The following is a 25,981-nucleotide window of genomic DNA, read 5'->3' as shown; positions in this document are numbered from 1 at the left end:
CTGTTATGGTTTGACCGTGAGCATCTGCAGAATGCTCACTACAGGACACAATGGTTTTAAACATACATTTTAGTGGGATTGTATTGAACTTGGCTACTTACTTTCCTGATTTTTTTTTTCTCTCTCTCTTTTTATTTTATGTGTATCTTTGCTCCAAAGTTGTGAGATTCTTGACTATAAGAACAGGGTACTTATTTCAATATAGTACACAGCTTCTATTCCAGAGTGTGGAAGGGTTAGGGGCTCAGTAGATACTGCTTGGTGTGAACGGAGCTTGATGCTGTAGACTGAGAAGCCAAAGTGTATAGTCTTGATGGGTAAATCTATGAAACCTGGCTGCAGGATTTTTCTTCTGTCCTTCCTGACAGAAAGGCCCACCAATGTGCCTTTCTCTTACGAGCCTCACAGACAGGACTATGATCTTCTGACCATCCCTTTGAATTAGAGAGGTTATTAGTGACCATGTTGGTACATGAAATGTAAGAAGTGAAAACCAAGAAGCTTTTCTATGCTAGAAAAGTAATTAATTCAATAACCTGGAGGTGACCGGATCTTGGTCCATAAGGTGATATGACTCTTTTGTGTCTGTGGTGGTTGTAATTACCCCAGATTTCCTACTTGAACTTCAGATGACACCGCATGGCCCAAGTGAGTTGCTTCCTCCTCTCGGGCGGTGCACATGTGCTTTGCAGTCCCTGCTCTGCAGCACAGCTCTCTTGGGGGTGGGCTTACAACCTCCATGAGGTTAGGGATGGTTTCTATCTTCTTCTTCCTGTTTGTTTTCAGAGCTATATGAATATTTGCTGAGTGAAACAGGAGGAATATTAGAACCTCTCAACATCAGTTTTCCTTCCACCAGCCCTAGAGGTTTTGGGGATAATCTCTTTTCATGTCACGGGTATGTATAGGACTTAATTGTTTTTTTTGGTTTAAAAGGGAAGATGTATGTGTGTGAGTTTGTGTGTGTGTGTGTGTGTGTGTGTGTGTCTGTGTATTCTGTACCTTCTGTAAGTTTTTTACTGTATTATTATTATTATTATTTTGGGTACCAGGGATTGAACTCAGGGGCACTCAACCTCTGAGCCATATCTCCAGCCCTATTTTGTATTTTATTTAGAGACAGGGTCTCACTAAGTTGCTTAGCGCCTTGCTTTTGCTGAGGCTGGCTTTGAACTTGTGATCCTCCTGCCTCAGGCTCCTGAGCTGCTGGGATTACAGGTGTGCACCACTGCTCTGGGCTTCCTATTGTTCTAAGCACCCCTTAATTTTAAATAAGCAAAAACTGTCCTATATATTTTATAGAAACACATTAACAGTAAAATACATAAATAACTGTACAACTTATTGATTTTGTTTAACAAAGACATCATTAGGTAACCATCCTCAAAGAATCAGAACATTATCATACCCCACAAGCTTCACTTTTATTCCTCCCTGTCAATGTCTGCAAAGGTAATCCATTTTCTAATCTGAATTCAGTAAGTTACAAAATATTGCCTTTTTGACTTTAGATCTCTGTTCCATTTGCTTCTTTCAAATTTAAGCAAAACAAAAACAATCAAACTTATTTCATAATAACCAAATTTTAACACTTTGTATTAATATAGCCTTTATACTTGCAGAGCCTCTCTTCACATGTTGGGAACATCATTTGATCTTCTATAATCACTCTATGAGATAGGAAAGCCAAAGGTCTTACTGTACTTTTAAAAATGAGGATTTGAGGGCCAGAAGGTCAGGCTTCATCATAGAGCCTATCATTATAATCTTGGCTTTTCTGGATGTAATAGAGCCCAGACTTAACTTTTGAGTAGTGCTCCTTTTTAAACATTTTGGAAACAGCACTAAACCTGGACCCAGTACATGCAAGAGTAGGATATGGCAAATATGACCATTATCACAGTGGTCCATTGTAAATGTGGACCAAGCTGCTTGAGCTTGTCTTTGAAAATAACATTTATTGATAGTATTTATGATCCTGACCATGCTAACTCCACCAGAATTTCCAAGAATATTCCTCACAACAAATGGTGAGGTAGTATTAATTCTTATCATTCCCTAGCCTCAAGTGTCCCTATACAGGAACATTCATCTTCAACTTTTCCACCCACTCCTGAACTCATTTAGAAGTTCCCATGAATCCCTAGCCTGTCAGTCTTACATTGGTCATGAGGAGTGAACAGGTTAGAGCTCTTCCTAAGTGGTCACTGCATTTGCCTCACCTCTCTTCTCAGGATGTCCAAGATCATGCAATCAAACATAGAGCTCCAACTCAGTGCTCTTTATAAATTGCTCTTTCACCTCCCTCTCTGAAAACACAGTTCTAGTTCTCCCCATGAGACACAGGACTTCATGGTGATATTTCTTCCCTCACCCCTGAGAGCATGTTGCTATTCAGAATACCAAAGAACAAAAGGAAATCAATCTGCTCACATTCTATTCCAAGCTTCCAAAGATGGCAGGTGGTATATTATGTTATATCTGTTCTCTCAGAGTTCTGAGCACTTTGAAGCTATGGGGGAAGGCAATACCTAAGAGGAGTGTGCTTATATTTTCTGGTGTGAACTTTGGCTCTGCTGTTCTATCAGTAAAGGTTAGCAGCACTGGCTTGGTAAGCCAAAAGTTGAGGCAGTTCACTGATCTCTCCCTGTGTGTCTATTGCTGGACTTTTCTGGAACATTCAGTGCTTAATGACAAGACTGTTATTTTGAAAGTGAACGTTGAAAATAGAAACCATATTTAGGTTAAAACAGCCTTCATTTATTTTAAGTGCCTAAAAGGGCTCAAAAATCATTTGTTCAGTTTTTTAAAAAGAAAAATGACTCCACTTAAATATATATTTTTAATCAGCATACAATAAAAGTGAACTTTTTTTTACAGTAGAGCTGTATGAATTTTCTCTTGTGTGTTGAATCATGTAACTACTGCCACAGTCAGGATACAGAACTGTTTTGTGTCCCTCAACAGTTCCTCTGTGCTTTTCTGTAGTCAGTCTCATCTGCCATCCTGACCACCATGGTGTGCCTTTTCGAGAGTGTCATTTAAATGGAATGATACAGTAGATAACGTAGGTTGACGTGCCTCTGAGGCTCATCCAAAGCGTTTATCAATAACAATACGTAAAGCTCATTGTTCAAGGCTGCTGAATAATATTCTGTTTTATTGGATGCACCAAAGTTTGTTGATCCATTCACCTGGTGAATGACATTTGAGTTGTTTCCAGTTTGAGGCCATTAATAGCAGAGCTACTAAAATATTCATGTAGAGCGTTTTGGTGTGAACATAGTTTTTATTTCTCTTGGGAGAAATACTTAGGAGTGAGATTGCTGGCTCTATGGCAAGATGATGTTTAATTTTATACAAAAACAGCCACTGTTTTCCAGAGAGTCTGTACTATTATATATTCCACCAGTATGGGAGTTCCAGGTGCTTTGCATTCTCTTCAGCTCTTGGTATTTTCAATATTTTTTAAAAATTTATTCTGAAATGTGTGTAATGGTATCCCATTGTGATTTTAATTCACATTTCCCTAATGGTTAGTGATTTTGAACATCTTCTCACATGTTTATCTTCTGCATATCCTTTTTCGTAAATTATCTCTTCATGACTGAACATTTTAAAATTGGGCTCTTTATATTATGTTTCCTTCAACTTTATTCTTCTTTTAAAAATTGCTCCAATATTGTAGGGTCTTTATCCTTCCATATAAGTATTAGAATTAGCTCATCGGTATCTAAAAATATCTTTTGATTGGAATTAACTAAATCTGTACATGTCAGTTTTGGGAAAATTGACATCTTCTCAATGTTGAGTCTTTCAATTCATGAATATGGTATATCATGTGGTTGATCTCTTGTATTATTTTCTGTTACAACTGTTCCAGATTACTAGAAAAGTTACTTTAAAAGAATATATGTATTACTACAGTTCCTGTGAGTCAGAAAGCCAAGCAGAATGTGATTTAGCTAGTTCTCTACTTAGGGTTTTACAAGGCTAAAAATTCTAGGCGTCAGCAAGGTTGTGTTCCTTTCTGGATGCTCTACAGATGAATTATGAAATATTTCAATTTCTCTAATAGTTATAGGTCTATTCAGGTGGTCTATTTCTTTTTCTTTTCTTTTTTTTTTAAAGTTTTGGTAGTTTATTGGTTTCAACATATTGGATTATTTTATCTAAGTTGTGGAATTTATGTACCTAGACTTTATAGAAAGATTTATTACACTTTTAATGCCTCTGTGATCAGTAGTCATATTACCTCTTTCATTTCTATTATTCATGATGAGTATCTTCTAGTGATATATCAATTTTATTGTTCCTTTTAAATAACCCATGTTTTCCTATTTTAATATTTTTTGATCTTTACTTATTATGGTTTCTTGCATTTTGCTTGCTTGGTTTATTTTTCCCTGCTTTTTTTGCGGGGGAAGATTAGATCATCTACATCAACGTCTTTAAAGTTCTTTAATTCAATAGTTATCCCATAGGTACATATTGGGTATGCTGTATTTTAATTTTTGTTCAAATTCAAAATATTATCTAATTTTCCTTGGAACTTTCTCTTAAATGTCTGAATTATTTAGAAGTATATTTTTAAATTCTGAAGTGTTTGGAGACTTTTTGTTTTGGATGTCTTGTTTAATTCTATAGATAAGAGAATATATTCTCAATTACTTTCAATTTGTTATGGTTTTATTTATGGTACACAATATGACCCATCTTGGTGAATGTCCTCTGTATACTTAAAAAGAACATGCTGTTATTTGCTTTTTAGAGTCCCTAAAATGTTGCTGCATTCCCTGAGAAAGGCAGATTAGAATATGTTTCCTTCATTTTACCCAGAATTAGAGATTCTATGTCCCTTAGCTAAAACTTGTTTACTGATAAATATTAGATTTTGAAATAGCCTTCACAGGGATTCTCTTATGATTAAAAATTTATGAACTAGGGCTGGGGATGTGGCTCAAGCGGTAGCGCGCTCGCCTGGCATGCGCAGGTCGCTGGGTTTGATTCTCAGCACAACATAAAAATAAAATAAAGATGTTGTGTCCACCAAAAACTAAAAAATAAATATTAAAAAATTCTGTCTTTCTCTCTTTAAAAAAATTAACTAGGTAAGAGTTTGATGATTAAAATAATCCTGATTTCTGAATAAATGTTATTTCCTTTTCTGTAAAATAGTATAATTAATAGCTCATTGTGTCCTTCAAAGGTATGATTGTCACATTTTGAAGGTTGTACCAATCCAAAACCTACTCAAACTTTGTCAGTAAATTAGAGAAGGGAAAAGGAAAAAACTATGGATGAGGTCAGCAGGACTCTGGCAAGTGATTTGGTAGCAGGGTTGACCCCACATGGGGATGGCCATCTATAGTTCATGCCCTCATGTTAATGGCCAGGTTTTTCACTGGGCAGATGATAGCCAAGGGCATCTGTCAACCATGGCAGAAACGAAGCAAGTAATAGCAGTGTCATGGTTACAGGAGGTTTATCTGGTTGTGTCAGTCAGCTTTTCATCACTGTGACTAAAAATCCTGACAGAAACAACTGGGAGGAGGTGAGGTTTGTTTTGGCTCATAGTTTCAGACATCTCAGTTCATGGTCATCTGCCTCCATTGTTTTGAGCCTGAGGTGAGGCAGAACATGATGTCAGAGGGCCTAGTGAGAGTTTCTCAGCTCATGACTGCCAGGAAGCAGAGAGGAAAGGATTAGGGCCAAGATAAATTCTTTCAAGGTGCATCCCAATGAACTATTTTCTCCAACTGGGTCTCATCTCTCAGTAGTTCATGGAGCCCTCAGTGGATTTTTCCATTGGTGAGGTCAGAGCCCTCATGATCCAATCACTCCCCAAAAGCCCATCTCAGGACACATGAGACATTGGGAGACATTCTAGATGCAAACCATAACTTCAGCTTAGAACAAGACTTTACAGGGTACAATATGAAGTTTCTGGGAAGGAGAACTGACAACTACCAGGTGGAAGTTCTAAGCCTTGAGCAGACTGTATGAATATGGAGCTATACATGAAATTGGGAAACTGGGATAAATTCAGTCCTATGGACTGGTAGAGTGCCACTGTGGAGAAGAAATACTGACAAATGGTGACCCAAAGCAACACCAGCCTTGGGGCAGTAAACCTAGTTTCAGCTCATCACCTGCTATTATGACCAGGGAATCCAATAGTCAGGGTGATTCCGAGATAAAGAGGTCCTGAAGTTTATCAAGCTAGAGAATGCAGACCTTAGAAAATTCCACATACAGGGACAGATATTACAGTGCTGAGCACATGTTAATAAATCTTCGTTAACTTTTTTTTCTTGATTGTACAGAACTAAATACATATTTGCTACATGATCTAGGCATCTAAGTTGATATATTAGAAAATGATGTCATTAAATGTGAGAGAAGTACTAATACATAAGGTGGGACATATAGAAATGTTCATACAGTATATAAAATGAATAACACAGAAAAACCTAGCTGGGGATTCATTATATGTAGATTCTAGATATCTGAAGAGCAAGATCTGATGGGGCCCAAAACAATAATCTAAAGCTCAGCTATAGTTCAGATACAGGGAGCCGTTGCATGATTAGGCAGGTTCCTTTGTTTTCTGACAGTTTTTCCATTTTTGACCCAACACCTCCTTACCCTAGGAAACAAGAACCAAAATTGTATTACTGTTTACAATAATAAAATTCCAAGGTTGAATGCAAGATGATTTTAAATGAACCAGTGTTCTCCAAGGAGTTTCAGAGCAGCCAACCGCCTCCTGCTAACCTTGGTACCTTAAGTCTGTCAAAACTAGCCCCTTCAATCACATTTCATTTCATTGTGCTTTGTTTTAATTCATCACAGGGAAGGACTCATCCTAGATTTGTGTTTGCACATAGGTTACCTTCGGATTAGCTTTACCTTGGTGACCTCTCTGCTGCCTCTGGCGTAGTCCAGTTACTCTTGGGAATATCAATTAAGGTCCTCAATCACACTAATTAGAATGTCTTCTAAGTATTGCTTTAGGAGTTCAGCAGCTTATAAACAAGCAAATTGGGAAAATCTAGAGGTGTGCATGGGTTTTTAAAATAAGCCAAAGCAGTTCAGAAGGCCAGATGGTTTCAGTATAGCCAAGTAGTAGGGCTGAAATTACTTGTGCCCAGAATCTCCAATGAACTGTATAGTTGCTCTTGCTGACAAGGATTAATGCAGAATTATTAATTACTTTTATTAATGACTTGGATAAGGACATAGGTAGCATGCTGATCGAGTTTGTAGATGACACAAAGCTAAGAGGATAGCAATTACTGTGACAGCCTCAGGACCCAAGATGATTTCAAGACAGAATTTAGTGGCAGTCCATCCAATACATGCCTAACAGAGTGACCTCCATAAGGCACAACTTGATGATTATATCACTCCTCTAATCAGAAAATATTAATGATTCCCTATTTTCTATTTAAGTTAAATCCCAAGTCTTCAGTCTTCTCTTCATGGCATTGCCATGTTCTGATTCTAAAGCTCTCTCCTTTCCAGAAAATTCTTCTATAGTTCTTTTCTAATATCTTGTACTTGAGCCAAACTGGGCTATTTATAGTCTGTTTCCTATTTTATCTCATATTTTCATTAACTTTGAAGATTATCTCCACCAAGAGTTTCTTTTTTACCACACTTTCTCTCTCAGTTATTACCAGCCAAACCAGTTCTTGTTCAGTCAGAAAGAACCTCTTGTGTTCAGTCAGTGCCTGCTTCAGCTGCAGTCATCACTTTCCTTGCTAATCTTCAATAACATTTATTGTATCCTCTCTATTTTTACCAATTTCTATTTTGTAGTGCAGTTACTTTTTGTACACAGTTTAAGTCCTTGCTAGACTCTGCCTAGTGCTGTAACTTCTGTCTGATAAGTCTCTGCCTTTCCTAAGTGCCTGTGCATGTGTGTGTTTTATACACAGTTGATGACACTGAAGTGGTTTGAATGGAGTTTATTCTGCAGAGAAGTGCCTTTAGAAAAGGCTCTATATCTTGCTTGCTAGAGGCCCCTGCAGTTAGTTTATAGTAAATTGTAAACAGAAAATGCTCCTTACTGCCTTACTGTTTTGTTTTGTTTTTTTTTTTTTTTGGTTATTTTTTTGTTTGTTTGTTTTTTGTTTTTGTTTTTGGAAGCGCCCGTGCCTTGTGTATGTTAGGCAGGTGCTTTACCAGTGAGCTACATCCCTAGCCCTTGATACATGTTTATTGAATAAATCATTAACTAATAGGGAACAGTAGATTTCCACAAAGTAATGGTGTAAATATTGGAAAGGAGTGGTTTGGAGAAGAAAGATACATTTAATCTCAGTAAAAGAGCTGCTTGTGTTATAATAAACCCTTTGTAATTTGTGTATGACTAGGCTAGAGAAGGAAGCATGATATGACCCACAGATTTTTGCTGATGTGTGACTAAGACAGGTGACATGGGTTGGAAGCTTACATTGTCCTTTAGGATGACCATACCTTGGACTGCTTGGCAGTACCAGTTTATGCCTTATCTTTCTATGTAATATTCTTAAAAGTGGCCCATTTAATTGATGGTCTAGATCATGCTATTTATTGAATACCTCTTTGGCTGTATTAGGATGGTAGGTCCCTTTGGTTGTGAAACTTGGAGTATAGACTTTTTTGTTGTTTGTTGTTACTGATAATTAAAGCCAAGGACACTGTACCACTGAGCTATATCCCTACATTCCTAGACCTTTTTATTTTTTTTCCTCTGAGACAGGGTCTTGCTAAGTTGCTGAGGCTGGGCTTGAACTTGTGATCCTCCTGCCTCAGCCTCCTGTGCAGCTGGGATTACAGGCTTGTGTACCATGCCCAACTGCATCATAGGTTCTTTGAGATAACAGCTGTCAGCCTGATGTGGGTATAAATTCCCTTTCTGTCACTCTCCAGAAACATGATCTGGACAAGTTACCAAGACCTCTGTAAGCATCTTTGTATGGCTGTTTTCTTCAAAACAGATAGCAGAGGTCTTGAGCAGGGAATTTCTGAGTCATCTCCAGGTTTCAGGGTTTATAAACCTACAGAGGATTTACCAGTGGTCAGACATATCTAGGGTAGGAGGAAAATAAATTCCTTCCAGAGTTGTTAAATCTCTAGGTCTTCTGCATTAAAGATCACACAACCAAATGCAAGGGCAGGGTTTCTGCTTGTTGGCAGCTTCAGCTGGTTATCAGTAGGAAGGCTAGAGATCACAGAAATTGGACTCCTGCCTCATCATCTGTCTCTTCCAGTGAGAAGAGTAAGAGCAGCAGGGCAAGGAGTTTATATATTTCCCCTTAATATAAATTCAGATTGTGGTGGACGACAGACTAAGTCTGCATCCAGGACTTCTAGATTTTCCATTCATCACTAAGAAGGAAAAGTACCTGGATCCTAAAATATTCTCCACTGGAATAGACCAAAGGACCTCAGAAAAGGGTAGGAAGATCAAATTTCTCTGCCAGAAATGTGACTCCTGGTCAAATATCCAGATGAATATATATATATAAAATGCAGGCAGTTATAGTTTTATGATTAAGAGAGAGTTCTGGAACCTGATAGCTAGTGTTTGATCACAGTGCCACCTATTTGTAGCCAAAAGATCTTGGTTATGTAACTTTGACTTGTCTGGGTTTCCTTATGTATATGTATTTTGGAGGTTAAATAATAAATGACAAAATAAAACCCCTATAATTGGTAGGCTCTAACAACTAAACCTGTTGGTATTATAAAACTTTCCTAGCAGCTCTCACTCTATGATCAGTATTCCTACAATCTAGTTTTTACTGTTTAAGCACTGGAGAGTAGCAAATGCTTTGCCTTACCTTTGTGTCTATCTTGACAGGATGGGACTTCGGTGGTGTGTAATGAGTCTCTGCTTCTATGGGATCCTGCAGGTTGATGCCTCAGGTAAGTGAATGACTTTGGACAACCAATTGAAGTTTAAGTCATGTTCAGGGCAATGTATCCACTCTTTCTGAAGACTAATTTAAAAGAAAATAATGTTTCTGTCCATTATCTTCTGTGGTAGCACAGAATCATAGGTTTGACAGACTTGTAGGAGGAATCATTGATGTCTCTAGTCTTCATGGACACAGGACCCTTTGGTAATGTGGTCCACTGAGTATAGATAGGGGACATTTTTATCACCTTCAAGACAATTAGAAGACTGCTTCGTTTCCCTTACCCTAGGACCAATGGGAAAACAAATGGCACTGATGGTAGCACTGTCTATTTCTCAAGCTTGACCCTGCAGTGAGGAAGGCCTCAGTGGTTAATAGATAACTAAGACCCTAAAAACAAACCAGACACCAAACCAAAAATCAGAAACCAAATCAAAAACCAATGATGAGTTTCTGCTGTAATACTTCTTTATAGGAAAAAAAAAAAGGACTTGTCTATAGGCTCATTCTTTCCTGGGAGGTTACTTTGTAAGAGGAGCCAGCCAAGACCTTTACTGAGTTTGAATAAATGAGGAGCCATTATCAACCCGGATCATATGAATTCAGAGTTGGAAGGCCCTTGATATTAGAAAGTGCATGTTTTGCCATCTCCTCTCATTTCCAGCATTGCTGTTCAGAATCATCCCCTGGTACTTCTAACTAGTGATCACCCATTGTATTTTTGGATTGATTGCATTTTTAGAAAGTTTTTAGTACAAACAGAAATTTTTCTTTGTCATTATCATACATGTTTTCAGTTCAGCTGTATGATTGAAACAGAAAATAGTTAATGCAATGTTTCTTTAAATTTAATACAAGGAATGTGGGGATCCTCATTTGAAAAAAAGATTTCCATGTATAATTTTTTTCTCCTGAATACCATGGACTATACTTTGAATATCTTTGCTTTAACTCTTATTCTATGTGAGAAGGCTTCAGAAATGTTGAATCAGCGATTATATAATTAGGACCCCAGTGTTCTGCAATATATAACTTCAACACTGCTTCACGTGGCATGGATTTGAGCCCTCCTACCAACTGATCATCCTTGCTGGGTGCATTTCAGTTTTCTATGCCACTTAAAGCATTGTATTAGAAACCAAAAATAGCTCTAAAGGAGGGGTAATAACTAGGACAGAGCTGAAAGCTGAAAGTAGAGATAACTTCTAAACTTGTTGGCCCTTTGGGACTTCACAGAGGAAAGGATATATTTTAACAAGGGATGATATTCATTGAGATATACTGCTATATAGATGGTGTATACTAGAATCACAGCATTTCTCCTACTTGTTTGTGTTTCTCATTTGATTGTGACTGACTCCATGAGTCCTGATTTTTAAATATGATATGTCAAGAGCTTTGTAATGTTTTGAACAAGTAATAAAAAAATAATAATTATAAATAATAAATAAATAAATAAATATGTTGACTATAACCCCCACTGTTAATTTGCTCTTGTTTGATTTAGTTCTGTTTCAATGTTAACTACTCACATTCCTTCCATTCTTGTCCATTTCAACTGAAACAACCCTGCCAATCACTTTTTATTCCTCTGCTGTCTTTCATTTTCTCCATACCAGATATTATTTCCTGAATGACATTAACTCTTTTCTTCTCTCTTCTTCTCCTACCTGTCCTCCTTCTGCTCCTCCTCCCCACTCTTTTTTCTCCCTAAATACCTGTTCTCCTCTTCTTTCTTCCTTCCCTCCCTCTCTTCATCATTCCTTCCTTCTCTTGGTTTTAGCTACCCGAGGGCACAGATTTGTCCATCTGTTTGATCTCCAAACATTTGGTATGATGAATGACACACAGAGACATAGTAGGTGCTCAATACATACATGTTAAATTGATGAATAAGTGTTCCTCCATATCTCCCTCTTTTTAATACCCCCTCAAACTGGCTAGCTTTATACTAGAAATGTTTAAATCCATACTAGTAATTCATTGTGGTTCCATGTTCTGCTTCACCTTTAAGGAAAAGGAGAGGTGACCATGTCTCTCTTGTTGAAAGATCAAAGAATTCTGAAGTTCTTGAGAGCTGGTTCCTCCTCAGTGGAACAGAGCTGCTTTTTTGAATGACCTTTACTGTAATCCATCCAAGGAGTGTCCCTTCCCCAAATGCCATTGGTAAAGGAGCTCTCTACCCAGGAACTGTGACTCATACTTCTGCCAGGGGAAGCTGACTTCTTGAATAAGATGAGTTCTCATTCCAGCCCCATTGAGTCACCATGGGAGCAGGAAACATGCTGTAATCCCCTCGGCCCATCTGGCACTTACTCATTTGCCTTCCTCATGAAGAGGTGTATTGTGTCTGCCTCAGGGCCGCACTTCCTAGTCGGAGGGAAAGGAGTCAAAAGGAAGCATTGTTGACAAAAATAAAAGGGGCAACTGACTGTGAGGAGGAAAGGGACCATTGCGCATCTTGAGGGATCAACCAAGTTCTCTGTGTGAGAAGGTATCGCTTTTTATGATGGAGATGCTGGCTGACCTGCTGGTCTTCAGTGAGGCTCTCTGTGCTTATCTTAATGGAAGCATCAGTTTTTAAAAGGAGCAAAAAGAGAGAGAGTCTGAAAACCTCAAAGCACTCTACATGCATATGGGATTATTAAGAATCTTATCTGTTGTTTGGGGACTGTCTATGGAATCTCCCTTTAAAGAGAAGTTTCCAATTTTAAAAAAGGAACCATAACAACTTCATGGTTTAGTGGTATGCAGTGAGGCACGGCATTCTGACTTCCAGATATGGTCTTCTGGTAGCAGAACTATGATTTCTTACCCTCCAGGGGTGGGTTTGCAACATTGATATCTCAGGTAGTGACAAAAGCAAATAATAATTTTTTAAAAAAAATCATCATTATTTCCTTTTAAGGAATTAAATCATAGATAATTATAAAAATGATATATAATTATAATGTAGTAGAGTAATAATAATAAGGTTCCCTTTGTTTAAAAAGCAGTTTGCATTTTACCTATTCAATGTCATTTGGTTCTCACACCTAGATTATCAGGTGGCTGTGGCTATTAAACTCCCCTTTTTTGGATAAGAAAACTTAGAAGCAAAATGACTAAGTGAACTGCCCAAAGTCACACAGGTAATAACTTAGCATAATTGAGACTTCAACTAGTTTCTCAGTTCCCAAGACCCATATTATTCTTACTAGATATGCTTCTTTGAGGCCCTGGCATAATGTAAATAATTTAGAAAGAAGTCATGATCCATAGAATTACAGGTAATCATTTTGAAGGAGTCACAAGTAATCATTTTGCTAATTGTTGAAGAATTACTCAGTAATGGTTTTCTGTGCTGCCTAGGCAAGGAGTGTCTTTACAGTTTCAAGACCTTTTCTTCGGAAGGAAAATCATGACAATCCTAATTTCAAACCTCAGTATTCTCATTTTTGCTTTTTATAGTATTTAGTATTTCCACTATTAAACTCAAAGAAGTTTCCATTTGCAACAATTAAAAAGGAAACTCTGGAGTCACCACACATTTCTCCTTGGTATGTTTCCTATTAGCTGCATGTTAGAAACGTAAACTGTTAAAGCTGCCTTCAGACTAGAAATAAAGACGTGGAACCGTTGATTCCAAAATGGGGGAGACAGTGAAAGTGACACCATATCCTGTATGGTGAACTTGAAAGATATTGCCTCAACAAAAAACATTTGCTGTGCAGATCATATAAGAAAGAATATGCACTGCATTATTTCCTCAAAATATGAATGTACCTACGGATCTTTGAATATAGCTTTTTATTTCAAAGTCAACAGTTAACTATATGCTAACTGCAGGGTTAAACTCCAAAATATTCTCATTGGGGTAAAGGGGCTGTTTTATAGTTTAGGAAATGAAGAGCCAGGGAGATAGCTTAAGCACATGATGCTCATGATAACATGTCTGATAGAGCTGGTTTTGAAGGCTGCCTTGACCTCAGAAGCAGGGCTCTTTCCTTGATATCACATTGCCTTGTTTCTGCTATTGAAAGTAAAATCCTTTGATTTCCCTTCCGTAATGTTTTTATGAAATTTGAAGAGAGTGGAGATGATCTATTGATTTATTGGGCATGAATTAAACAATATAAAATAAACAAATTAGTAAAGACACTGAGTTATGCTAGTAATTTACCATATTAAGTTCTGATTGTTGTTTTACTGCACAAGCTGTTTAATGACATTTAAAAAAATCATTTCATCACTTTTTGTCACTATGTTCTGACCTATAAACCAAACCAGCCAACCAACTAACCAACAACAGCAGCAGACCCCAACTAATTCAAGCTTGTTTTCATTAAGGAAGATTATGCCTTATAGATACCCATGAGGTACACCCTTCTTATTCCTCAGCTAAATGGCTTCTAAGGACAATTTTAACAACAATGATTTTATTACCTTCTAAAGTTAATGCATTTGAACATTCTATTTTCCAGAATCTAGGGTGAAAAGGGGGAGGTTCTTGTTTTTTTAAAAAGTCCTACATTAAAATTTGAGAAAAAGGATATAGAATAAATGGCCAGTGGGATACCATGAGAGAGCAGAGAAGTTAATAATTGTTTCAAGAGGTAGTGAGGAAGCCTTCTCCATCAATGAATAAGTGCCCTTTCCTTGGAGGAAATGCATTTCTTATTTGGGAAGAGAATAGTACAGGGTAACGGAAAGGATAGTGTAAAGGCGATTCGAAACCAAGCCAAGCTGGAATGAGAGGTTGGGAACAGATTGTGGAGCACAGGAATCCATTCAGAAAAAGACAATCATTGTGTTTAATGTATTTAAATATAGTTGGCTAGAGTGCTTCCACTCCCCAACCCCAAATTCTATCTTATTTCTGCAAGGACGTATCATGTCTTTAATGCTACGTAATGGTCCTTTCAGCTTTTGTTAGGAATTCAATTTGTTGCCAGCCTCAATGGCCTCATTTTATTTGAATGTGCTTTTGAAAAACTCCACCAGACGTGCTTGTGACATTCAGTCCTGTCTCTGTCGCCCATGGTTGGTCATACTGAACACTCGTCATTTCTATGCAATTTAGTGCAAACATTTGGAGAATGTATGAAGAATACCATTTCATTTTATTCTTAGGCCTAAAGGTCATTGGAGTCACAGAATTTCACCCTGTTGTCCTTTAAATGCTGCTTCTTGGGGGCAGATCTCAGCCTCTCACCATTGCTTTTTTATTTCCCCTCCAAGCTGTATTTATATTTTGAAACACTCTTGATGTTTATTTTTGGGTTACTTGTGCTTCCCAAGGGTGAGTATTATGTAGCCTGATTGAAAAGAGATTTGAGGACCCTAATTTATTGGTCTGACGCTGACTCTGCAAATAAACAGCTTCAGCTTCTTGTAACACAGCGATAATTCCATGATTGGAAAAATGACCTGATTCTTCCTTCATGTGGCCTTGTTAGTTAAGGGAAACTAGGAATTTTCAGGGAACCCATGAGTGCATAATGGCTGTAGGTAGCAAGGCTTAGTTCATAGGAATTTATTTTGCCCTTTGAATCACCTTCCTTTTCTACTATTTTCCCTTTCCTCTTCCAGAACATGTTTTTCTGCCCTACTGAAGTGAGCGCTGTAGAATCAGATCTTCACCTTAGGAGTGATTCACCACCCAGGCCCATTCTTGCCCATTTTGATTCCACTGTTTTCTTTTCTTGCTTAGCTGATTAACTACTTTAGGAAACAAGATATAGTCCCACCCAAGATAAAAAATGATGATTGCCCTTTAATCTAGTGGGTGCTGCTGTTTCTCATTTAGTTCTGAGAGACAGAGAGAAAATGGATACACTTTACAAAAACTCTGGGAACCTCAGTCAACAACTCCACCTACTTGCCATCCAAATCTATAAAAACTCAGGTACAGAATTGCCTTCTGTTGTCCTTCCCCATTTTAGAGGCAGTAGAAAGATTGAGAAAATACAAGATGGCTAGAACATGAGAGGAGAGAGAGAAAATAATCACACCTTCAGTGATCTCAACTTGTCTGTGTTCTGTTGTTTTCTTGAATTTTGTTTCTCCTTCTACCATAGGAGCCAAACACATGTGTGATAAAGCAGTATATTGTTAAGAAGTGAATATCATTTTCCTACAATATTTGTAGGTCTTGGAATAAAAATAATTTAAGGGTCTAGCTTTATTTTGTTATTTTTTTTCCTTCTAAGATACATTCTTATTTTTGGAAGAGTTCTTTGAGAAAGACAGGAGTGTGCATTTTGTTATGTTTGCATTTCCCCCCTGAGTATATTATATAGAATGTTGTGGTCTTTTCAAGGTTTAGGTTTGCCATGCCATACCCACAAGGTGGACCAGGAGAAAGTATTTGCCTAACTATGCATCCTCAGTGGAAACTCTAGAGCCTGTTCCTTTAGACAGATATTTTTAGACAGATATTCAAGAAAGGAAGCAGAAAACAAGTGTTATCTATTAGTCACTAATGACTTTTCTATGTAGATATTGACCTTTATTAATTAACTATAGTGTGTTTTTTATTACACTTGCATAACAGATACAATTATATTTGAAATATAGAACCTTATTATGTTTCAAAGCAAATACGATATTCAAATTATTGTTCTCAAGTAGAACCCAAATGGACCATTACTTGGTACTGTTTTGTTTGTATTTTTTTTTTTTTAACTTGGAGAAACTTTTAATTGTTCATCACAGACTTGTTTGATGTTTAGATGCAGTGACCCACAAGGTATAAATGGATGTGGATGAGTTCACCTGAAAGATCTATCCTATAGATTCTCTGGGACTTCAGACTGTCCCAGAAGTTGATTAATGAACTGGTTTTTGATTGTCAGAGAGAAAACATTAATTTTATCTATATATTTCCTAATTTTCTTTGGGCTATTTTGATTTATCTGGTCTTCTAAGGAAAATGGATTTTCTCGTATGCAACATGTTCTGGCACTCAGAGATGGAATTTAAGTAACTTTTCAGCATTTTTCACTCTCCACTCAAGATAAAGGAGAATGAAAAGGGAGGAAGGAGAGACAGAGAAATACAGTGAGAAAAAGAGAAATAGAAATACAAAGGATAAGAATAGTGATACAGACACACTTTAGAATGCAGTGAGGGATTGGCTGGATTTGTAGACAGCCTACTACACTCTTTTCAGATTAAAAGAGCTTCTTTTTTTCTTTTTTTTCTTTTTGGATACTACACTTAAATATCCTCTCCTTTGTCCTGAGATTTGCATTGGATCATTGAATGGTTTCCTTTTTGGACAGTTGGGTTTTTTTCAGAGTTTTTTTTTTTTTTTTAAGTTTTATTATTTTCTTCCTTCTTAGTATATTAAAATAATAAGAAGAAATATAAACCTTAAATATAATAGAAGTTTCCTTATATGTAATGCACCTCCAATTATAAAAGCCATCACCATCTCCAGGGATAAGGCTTGGGAAAGCAAGAATATTTGTATTCTGAGGAAAGTGTGGAGCAGCTGTGGTGGAGGCTTGGAAGTCCACATTGCTTTTACAATAATGAAGGAAGAGGAGATGGTCGGAATCTGGATCCCCTTTTGCATGTTCATAAATTCCAAGACAGAAAAAAAATCTGTTATTTGCAACTGATGTTGAGCTGTGAAATGTCTTTGCTAGTTGTAATGTATTGCTTGAGGCTTAGCACAAACTCAGCTTATATTCAGATCTAGAAGAAGGATACAGCTTTGGAGAATAATTGAAATCATGAAATTTTTGAATAGAGTAATTAGTAAATGGAAGTGTAGGAGGAATCACTCCCTCCCATGTATGTAATGCTAACGGAATGCTAAGGGGGCTTTCAAGAAAAAAGTGAAGACAATGTTCTTTGTTCCTGATTGCTTTGTTAAAGCAAAGTCTTACTTATCTCACCTTTATTACTCTAAATATTCTGTTATTAAAAATGATTCTTCATTTCACCTACACTGCAGTTATAACTGATGACTGCAATAATAACCATGAAGCATTATATGATATCGATATTTTTAATCAGTTAAGGAAGATCATGTTAAACTAAACATGGCTTTAAATCTCTTACATTTTAATTGTCTGTAAATAGCCATAGTGTATGTGTTTGTGTGTGTGAACATTCGCATGTGCACACATGCAATAGAAAGAAAGAAAGGAGAGTGAAGGAAATAATATTAATTGAATATAGGAGTATATTTGTATAATATTATATAAATTACTAAACAGTCCCATAAGATAGAGAAATTTTTTCTTCTATGTTTACTGATGAGGAGCTCCACATTCAGAAAAGTAAATTAACTTGCCCAAACTCACTACAGCTAGTAAGGGGTAAAAACTTGTATTACTCTTTGGTTTTTAAGGTGCATGGTATTTTATTTATTTATTTGTTTTTATTTTTTTAATTGATTTTGTTTTTTAAATACATGACAGCAGAATTCATTACAATTCTTATTACACATATAGAGCACAATTTTTCATATCTCTGGTTGTATATAAAGTATGTTCACATCAATTCATGTCTTCATAGATGTGCTTTGGATAATGATGTCCATCACATTCCACCATCATTGCTAACCCCTGCCCCCTTCCTTCCCCTCCTATCCCTCTGTCCTATCTAGAGTTCATCTATTCCTCCCATGCTCCCCCTCCCTACCCCACTATGAGTCAGTCACCTTATATCAGAGAAAACATTTGGCATTTGTTTTTTTGGAATTGTCTAACTTCACTTAGCATTATCTTCTCCAACTCCATCCATGTACCAGCAAATAAAATGCATGCTATTTTAAATATACCACACTGATAACTGAATTCTTTGTATTTAAAACTCTTTGTTTTTGAAATATGCCAACCAACCGGCTGCATGTCCAAAATTGATGACAGAAAAAATACGTATTTGAAAAGAAATACCCAACCGATTAGCAAAAGTGAACATAAGATGTACTTTTTGATTATGCAAATACTGTTCCAAATTGATTTGTACCAGGCTTCCTGAAATCCCTACATTGTATTTCAAAGGTATATATTCAGATTATTATATAGATATCCTTCCATGCTTATAAACATTTCCCTAAAGGACAACACTTCTAAATAAGAACAAGTTTGCTGATGGGTGCAGGGAAGCTGGCTCAGTACAGATGCGGTGGCTTTATGTGGAGTGGGAGGCTGGTAACCTCAGTGTGCCACAAGATTGCTTTGGTATATTCATTTGGTTTCCATGTGGCTAACTCAGATACTAACTGAAACTTCTCGGCTGTTTCTCTTCAGCCAACTACTTCAGATTCTGTTCCTCCTTCCATGTGTTAAGGGATGCAGTAAATGATGTTTACATGTGGCTCTGAGATGTTTTTGGTCTCCAACAGTGTACAGTTCTAGAAAATTCTTTGCAGTCTAAAAATGCCAGTTCTTTTCCACTAAACTTTGGCAGTGACGGGGTGTGAATTTTGAAATTTGATTGTGGTTTCACTCCAAGTTCCATTTTATTTCTGATGGAGTTGGAATGTTTTATCCTGCTCAGAAACTGTCACTTTTTTGTGGGTGTAGCAACAAAATGGCTAAAATAACCATCACCTGGACTTAGCAAGCACACAAAAGATTGGGCTGGAGGGATTATCACCAACCTATTCATAGGTAAGCTATTCCACTTACTGCAAACTCTCCAAAATTGAAATCCTAGCATGTTAATACACAAATCCTCTTCAGTTCCTAAGGAATCAGGTTTTTAATAGGCTGTTTATCCATTTTAAAGAGTAAAATACTTTTGTCACAGAAGGATAAATATTCCCCTCTAATTTTGAGACTGTATCTGATGATTTAGTAAGAACAGATCAACGATCTATATAACCTCGAATTTTAGGGAAAATGGTACTTTATGATTAGATGGAAAACTGTGTATAGCAGATGCTCCCTGGATACCTGTTATGGACAAAGCATTTTATAATGGGGAAGTAAAGATAAATAAGACATTTTGCATTTATTCACTTGTTCATAGTGTATGGGCATGGGCTAGACCTGGTGCTTGTCTATACTGGTAAACAAGGCAGACATCTCTTCCATCATGGAGCTTACAGTCTTGGGGATGCATTGTGGCTGAACAAAAGGAGTAAATAAACAGATTTTTATAAAAGAAAAATTCTATGCTGGTTATCTATAGGGCATTGTATTGATGGAAAGTAACGGGACAATACTTCCCTTGTTGGTGGTTAGGAAAGATCTATGTAAGATGTCTTTCTATTGAGATGGTAGGAGGAGAAATGCCATCTATATGCAAAACAGAGGGAAAGGCAGTGGAGTGGCATGTGTCAAGGAAAGCCCTGAGGATCATTCCTACATTATTGCTGGAGCTTCAAGAACTTGGTAGCAAAGGGCAAGGAATGAAGAGGAAGAGGTAGCACATACTAAGGGTTTGTTATATTTTCCTTCATGGTTGGAAAAACCACTGGAAGAATTGATGAGGGCCATCACATTATCCAGCTGTCATTTAGCATTCATGCTAGTTACTGTGTAGGAAACAGATTGGAGAAGATCCCATTTTCTCTCTGCATGGTGAACAAGGTACTTTAAGCAACCCTTTCGTTGTAAAGCAGGTAGAAATGCTGCATTTAAAGATAAATGTCTTTTAAAATGAATTGATGAGTTGGTAAGGAATCCTCAGAGGCCAAAACTGAAGTAAAAACAGGAATCCATAAATGAAAGGAAAGCAGTTTTGTAGCTGGCGACTGCCCAGGATAACATCTCAAGTCTGCAGCAAAAGATGTGTTTATATACTAGGAAATTTGGGGTAGTTTCTTTAAAAATAAAACAGAATTCTTACTTTATAGATTACCCCCAAACAATTCTTTTGAATTAAATATTGAATTTTTAAAAAAGCAATTAAATCCTAAAAGTACTAAAAATCCTAAAAGCAGCAAATATATGCAAACATTTTTATAAAGTTGGTATAGAGAAGGCCTTTCCAGAGACATCACCAAATGTAAAGCTCTTAGAAGAAAACTTGGTACATTTGACTACATAATGATTGGGAAAAGTGATAGGGCATTAAAGTTCAAGGAAAATGAAAAATTGGGAGAATACATTATGTGGCAAGGGTTAGTATTATCAGGAATACAAGGAGCGCTTACATAAACAAATCTTTCCAATATAAAGTAAAAAAAAATGAGCAATTATTTAAAACTGGCAGTTCAGAAAGTTCAAAACAGAATTGAAAATGAGGTGATCCTATTAACTTAAGCTCAAGTTCATGAGTAGGAAAATAAGAGCAAAAATGCAACTCCATTTTTTATTCATCAGTTTGGCAGAGATTAATGGGACAGTCCTGCCTGGCATTGGTGGGGACATGGTGATCTAATGAGCAGGTAGGGTGTTCTCATACACAGAGGTGAGCAGAGAGAGTTTGTACCTGGAGTAGGTCACGTGGAGTGTATTGTGGCTGTTTATTTCTAAGGTGCTGTGAAAATGCCTCCTGGTGTTCTGGTAATGAATCTTTCACACATAAACTCTGAGGAAATATTCAGAGAAAGCACCAAGATGTATTCATAATGGTGTTTTCCATAGGGTTATTAAAACAGATAACACTGAATGTAAATATTCATTGATAAAGTATGAATAGATGAACTGCTGTGTCAGTAAAGGGGAGTACTATGGACCTATTACAAATATAATATGAACAAATTACACCCCACATTTGGGTTTATTTCCTCATTTAAAAAAATAATTTTACTAGAGGCTGAGGTTGGGGCTCAGTGGTAGAATGCTTGCCTAGCATGTGTGAGGCACTGGGTTCAATTCCCAGCACTGCATATAAATAAATAAAATAAATGTCCATTGACAACTAAAAAAAATTTAAAAAAAATAATTTTACTTACTGTCTGAATGTATTACAGTCATAATGTAATTATAGATAGAGAATAACTTAATTTTTAGAAGTAGGGGAAAATGAAGATCTCTACTTGTTGGAATTCTGGGGATGGTGAGAAGAGCTAACTGTGGCAGACACTGTTGTTGAATCATTGAATTTTTGTCTTCCCTATGTTGGTATGTTAATGACTTCCCTAGCATAGAGATGATTTGATTTCAATATTTATAAAATGATCTCCCTAGATTACTAAGTTAGATGCTTTCTGAGGGCAAAGAAATATTACTATTGATTTTACTGATTTTATTGACATGACAACCGCTGGTCTTTGTATATTTAAGTATATATTGTCAGGAGAATTAATATTAGCTACAGAAACAGCTGGAAGTTCCAATCAGTGAGTCCTCACTTTCCCTCATCAAAATTTACTAATTCTGGATACTCGGTCCCCAAATTATTTAGATGCTTACCTGTCAACCTGCTCTTTTAAACATTTTTATTGATTACAGGCAGCTTTCTGGTTTTTTTGTTTTGTTTTGTTTTTCATCTTTGTGCTTGTTAAACACAAAATCAGTGCGAAAGAGTATGCTCAGCCAGCTGTCAACATTTCAATTTCTGTGGGCATGATTATGCGTATGTTAAACAAATGAATACTTTTTCCTTCAGCTGTCAGCATTCCTGCATTTCTCCATGCAGCAAACATATGTAGTACTGGGTTTACATTAGGAGCTGGAGACAGCGCGCATTATTTTATATTCACTAAGCATCACTTTGGTGAATGGCATCATGCAGTATTTTGCAGTCTAAACGTTGTAGAGTAGAGCATCATTCCTCTTCACAGATGAGGAAGTATGGGCTTGTAGAGGTGAGATGATTTAGCCATAGTCCTGCAGTAAGTAAGAGAACTAGGACTCAAGCTCCTGTCTTCTATTCCAAGCCCATTATTCTTTTTCTTGGCAGGTCCATGGGATTCTCTACCCTTTAACTACTGAGAACATCGTTTATTTTATATTTTTTTAAAATAATCAATGTGTTTCACAAAAGAAAACTAGACATGTTAGTTACATAGCCATCACTGCAATGTAATATGAGAATTTTTCATTACCCTAAGAAGAAACCCTGTATTCATTAGCTGCTAATCTTTAACCCTTTCCTGCCCTTCTCCAGACCTATTCACTAATCTGCTTTCTATCTGTGTACATTTTCCTGTTCTGGACATTTCATATAAGTGGAATCATACTATATGAGACTTTTTTTTACTGGTTTAGCATAATTTTTTCATTTAATACAATATTTTTAAAGTACATCCATATTACAGCATGAATCAATACTCCCTAATTTTTTATTGACAGGTAATATTCCACTGTTTATTCATTCATCACTTATAAACATTTGGATTGTTTCCACTTTTGGGCTGTTACAAATAATTCTGCTTTGAACATTGTAAGTTTTTGCATGGACATACATTTTCATTTCTCTAGGGGATATACCTAGAAATAGAATTCTTAGGTCATGGGAAATTTATGTTGAACATTTCAAAGAACTCTCAAAACTATTTTCCAAGGTGACTTCACCATGATAAATGCTTTTTGAAGTATTGAAATAGCAGGTGAGTCTGAGGTGGGTTTTGACAACTCAGCTTTATAGAATGACTCCTTCAGGTAAAACATATTGCAACAAAAAAGAAGAGACGGATGCACATTCAAGTGACTTCCATGTGTTGGCTATAGTGAAATTGGGAGTGTACATATCTTTTTGTGGTCCTGATTTCAGTTCCTGTGTATGTACACCTAAAGTGGGATTGCTGGATCACATGGTAGTCTATTTTTAACTTTTCAAGGAATTTTCCTGGTGTTTTCCAGAATGGATAAAGAAAATGTGGTCTACGAGACCACAGCCTTATGAAAAGAGAAAACCCTGCTGCCTGCAGCAATATGGATGAATCTAGAAGATATTATGGTAGTAAATAAGCAAGTCACAATACAATATCACATGAGCAATCTAAAATAGTCAACTCATAGAAACAGAATAGAATGGTTATTGTCAGGGCTAGAAGAGGTGGAAATAAGTATTAGTCAAAGGATACAAAGTTTCAGTTTTACAAGGTGAATAAATCCTGGAAATTTACTGTACAGCTTTGTCATTAGCAAGATTGCATTGTATAAATTTACAAAGAGGTTAGGTCTTATATAATGTGTTCTTTTTTTTTTGTAACAATAATGAAAATAATAACAACAAATATGGCAGGAGGAAACCTTTAGTGTTTCACCTTGTGGTGGTTTCATGGATGTATAATCATCCCAAGATCCATTGAGTTGGATTCAGTAAACATGTACAATTTTTATATGTCAACCAAACAAACCTCACTAAAGTGAAAAGAGGAGGAGGAAGTGAGGGGAGGAGAAGACCATGATGAATTCAGAAGCCTTCCTAGTTCTCAGCTCCTTAATCTTTGACCAAGCAGTGGAGCACCTGAACATTTCCTTTTTATTTAATGTGACAAAATTAAATCTCAGTACTATGGGAGCTCAGAAAATAACTTGGATCAGAAAATGCCCTGGTTAATTCATAGTACAGAATAAAAAAATCCTGAACTGAAGTTAGATCATGGTTCCTTGTGACTCTTAGTGTCCTTTATCTGTAAAATTAAGATGATAATATTGCCTGCCTCATGGAGTTGTTATGGAGATTCACTGAGATATTATATTTAAAAGTTTTCTGTACCCAGCCAAAGGAAACAGATGCTCATTCAAATAAGCCTGGAAACTGAGAGCACACACTTGGCAGATGGGTAAGCACCAACTGGCTCTCTGTGATACGAGATTAGGATTGAGATTTCTGTATAGAGGGTGGATGCTGTCCGGCAGGAAAGTACATTTCCAATGTGATTAAACCTTTGCCCAGAAAGGATTTTCACAAACTCTAAATGTTCATTTACTTATCAATTTTCTAAGAATTCAAAGGCAAGAAGTAGCATCTTTGTGAAACCCAGTTGCTTAAAAACCAGTCTCTGGGCTCATGTTTTGTGACACTCATTCTGGTTTTGATGACTCCGAATTGGTTCTGACTTGTACTATTTTTCAGTTGTGTTTTTTAATGTAATTGCAGAAGGAAGATGGGAAAATAAACTGTATTCATCATTTCAATAATGATTTGTTGAGATTTGAGCCAGGCATTTGCTAAGCTTGGGATACAATGAGCAACAAAACAGGACTTGTTCCTTTCTTCATTCTACAGTATATATAATCTCCTGTGTTTTTGTCTAAATGTCTCTGGGTCTTTGTTATGCACCATGATTCATAGGTGGCCCTATGACTCTTTGCTTTAAAAACAAAGTACAGGTCACATTTACTCTCTTAAAAAATATAAATGAGAAATAGCACAAGGAACATAAAGGATCTCAATGCCTTAGTTCAACTCTGTTGCTAATTTGCTAGGTGACCTTGGGCAAGCTCCTTAGCCTCCCCGAGTCTGTGTGTCCTCAACTGTAAAATCGTTCACTTTCTTTGGACTCTAATACTTTAGGATTCCGTAATTGAAATAAATTTGAGGTTCAGGAGCCTCTGAGCCAAGTCACCTTCCTTTTTGTTATACTTTCCATTAATCCATCTCGGCTCTTTCCTCTGGCTCTGCCTCCTTCTGTCCATCTTAACTGTCATCCGAGGCTAAGCCACTCTGTCTTGCTCTGGGAGTTTTTTGCAGTAACTTTGTAACTGAATTTTTTGCTCCTTCTTTTTACTCCTGCCAATTCAGTCTCCACACAATGACTAGTATGATCTATGTAAAATTCTAAATTAAGCCAGGTTTCTCCTTTGCAGGTATTTACTGTTAAGATTAGGATTAACTTCCAGTTCCTTACAGTAACCAATGTGACCCAGTGTGTTCAGGTCCCTGCCTGTTGCTTCAATTCTTTATCAGTCATTCTCTTTATTGCTTCTGTCAATGAAGCTTTTTGGGATTCTTCCAGACATTCATTTGTGTGGTTTTCTTTCCATTCTTAAATTCTTCTATTTTTTGGGGGGTGGGGTACTGGGGATTGAACTCAGGGGCACTTGACCACTGAGCCACATCCCCAGCCCTATTTTGTACATTATTTAAGGACAGGGTCTCACTGAGTTGCTTAGTGCCTTGCTTTTGCGGAGGCTGGCTTTGAACTCAAGATCCTCCTGCCTCAGCCTCCCAGAGCTGCTGGGATTACAGGCGTGTGCTACTGCACCTAGTTCCACTGTTAAGTT

The 25,981-nt window shown here is 36.9% G+C and overlaps 1 protein-coding gene across 6 annotated transcripts in view; it reads left to right on the top strand.

Moving 5' to 3' along the window:
- Positions 1-25,981, top strand: part of Il1rap (interleukin 1 receptor accessory protein) — a 139,506-nt gene that overhangs the window by 35,708 nt on the left and 77,817 nt on the right. For 5 of the 6 annotated variants that reach the window (XR_009228469.1, XR_009228470.1, XM_058585054.1 and 2 more), the window contains exon 2: positions 9,854-9,918. Coding sequence is in view for 4 of the 6 variants with exons in the window: in XM_058585054.1 (XP_058441037.1) it covers positions 9,855-9,918 (64 nt within the window). In the remaining 2 variants the exon portion in view is untranslated. Of the gene's footprint in view, positions 1-786; positions 899-9,853; positions 9,919-25,981 lie in introns of all 6 variants that reach the window. The other variant, XM_058585053.1, reaches the window with a different exon arrangement.

The sequence above is a fragment of the Marmota monax genome, unplaced genomic scaffold (assembly GCF_021218885.2).
Source record: "Marmota monax isolate L192 unplaced genomic scaffold, Marmota_monax_Labrador192_F-V1.1 WCK01_AAM20220418_F8-fsc00100, whole genome shotgun sequence".
Taxonomy (NCBI): domain Eukaryota; kingdom Metazoa; phylum Chordata; class Mammalia; order Rodentia; family Sciuridae; genus Marmota; species Marmota monax.
This window is presented reverse-complemented; position numbering and strand designations above follow the sequence as displayed.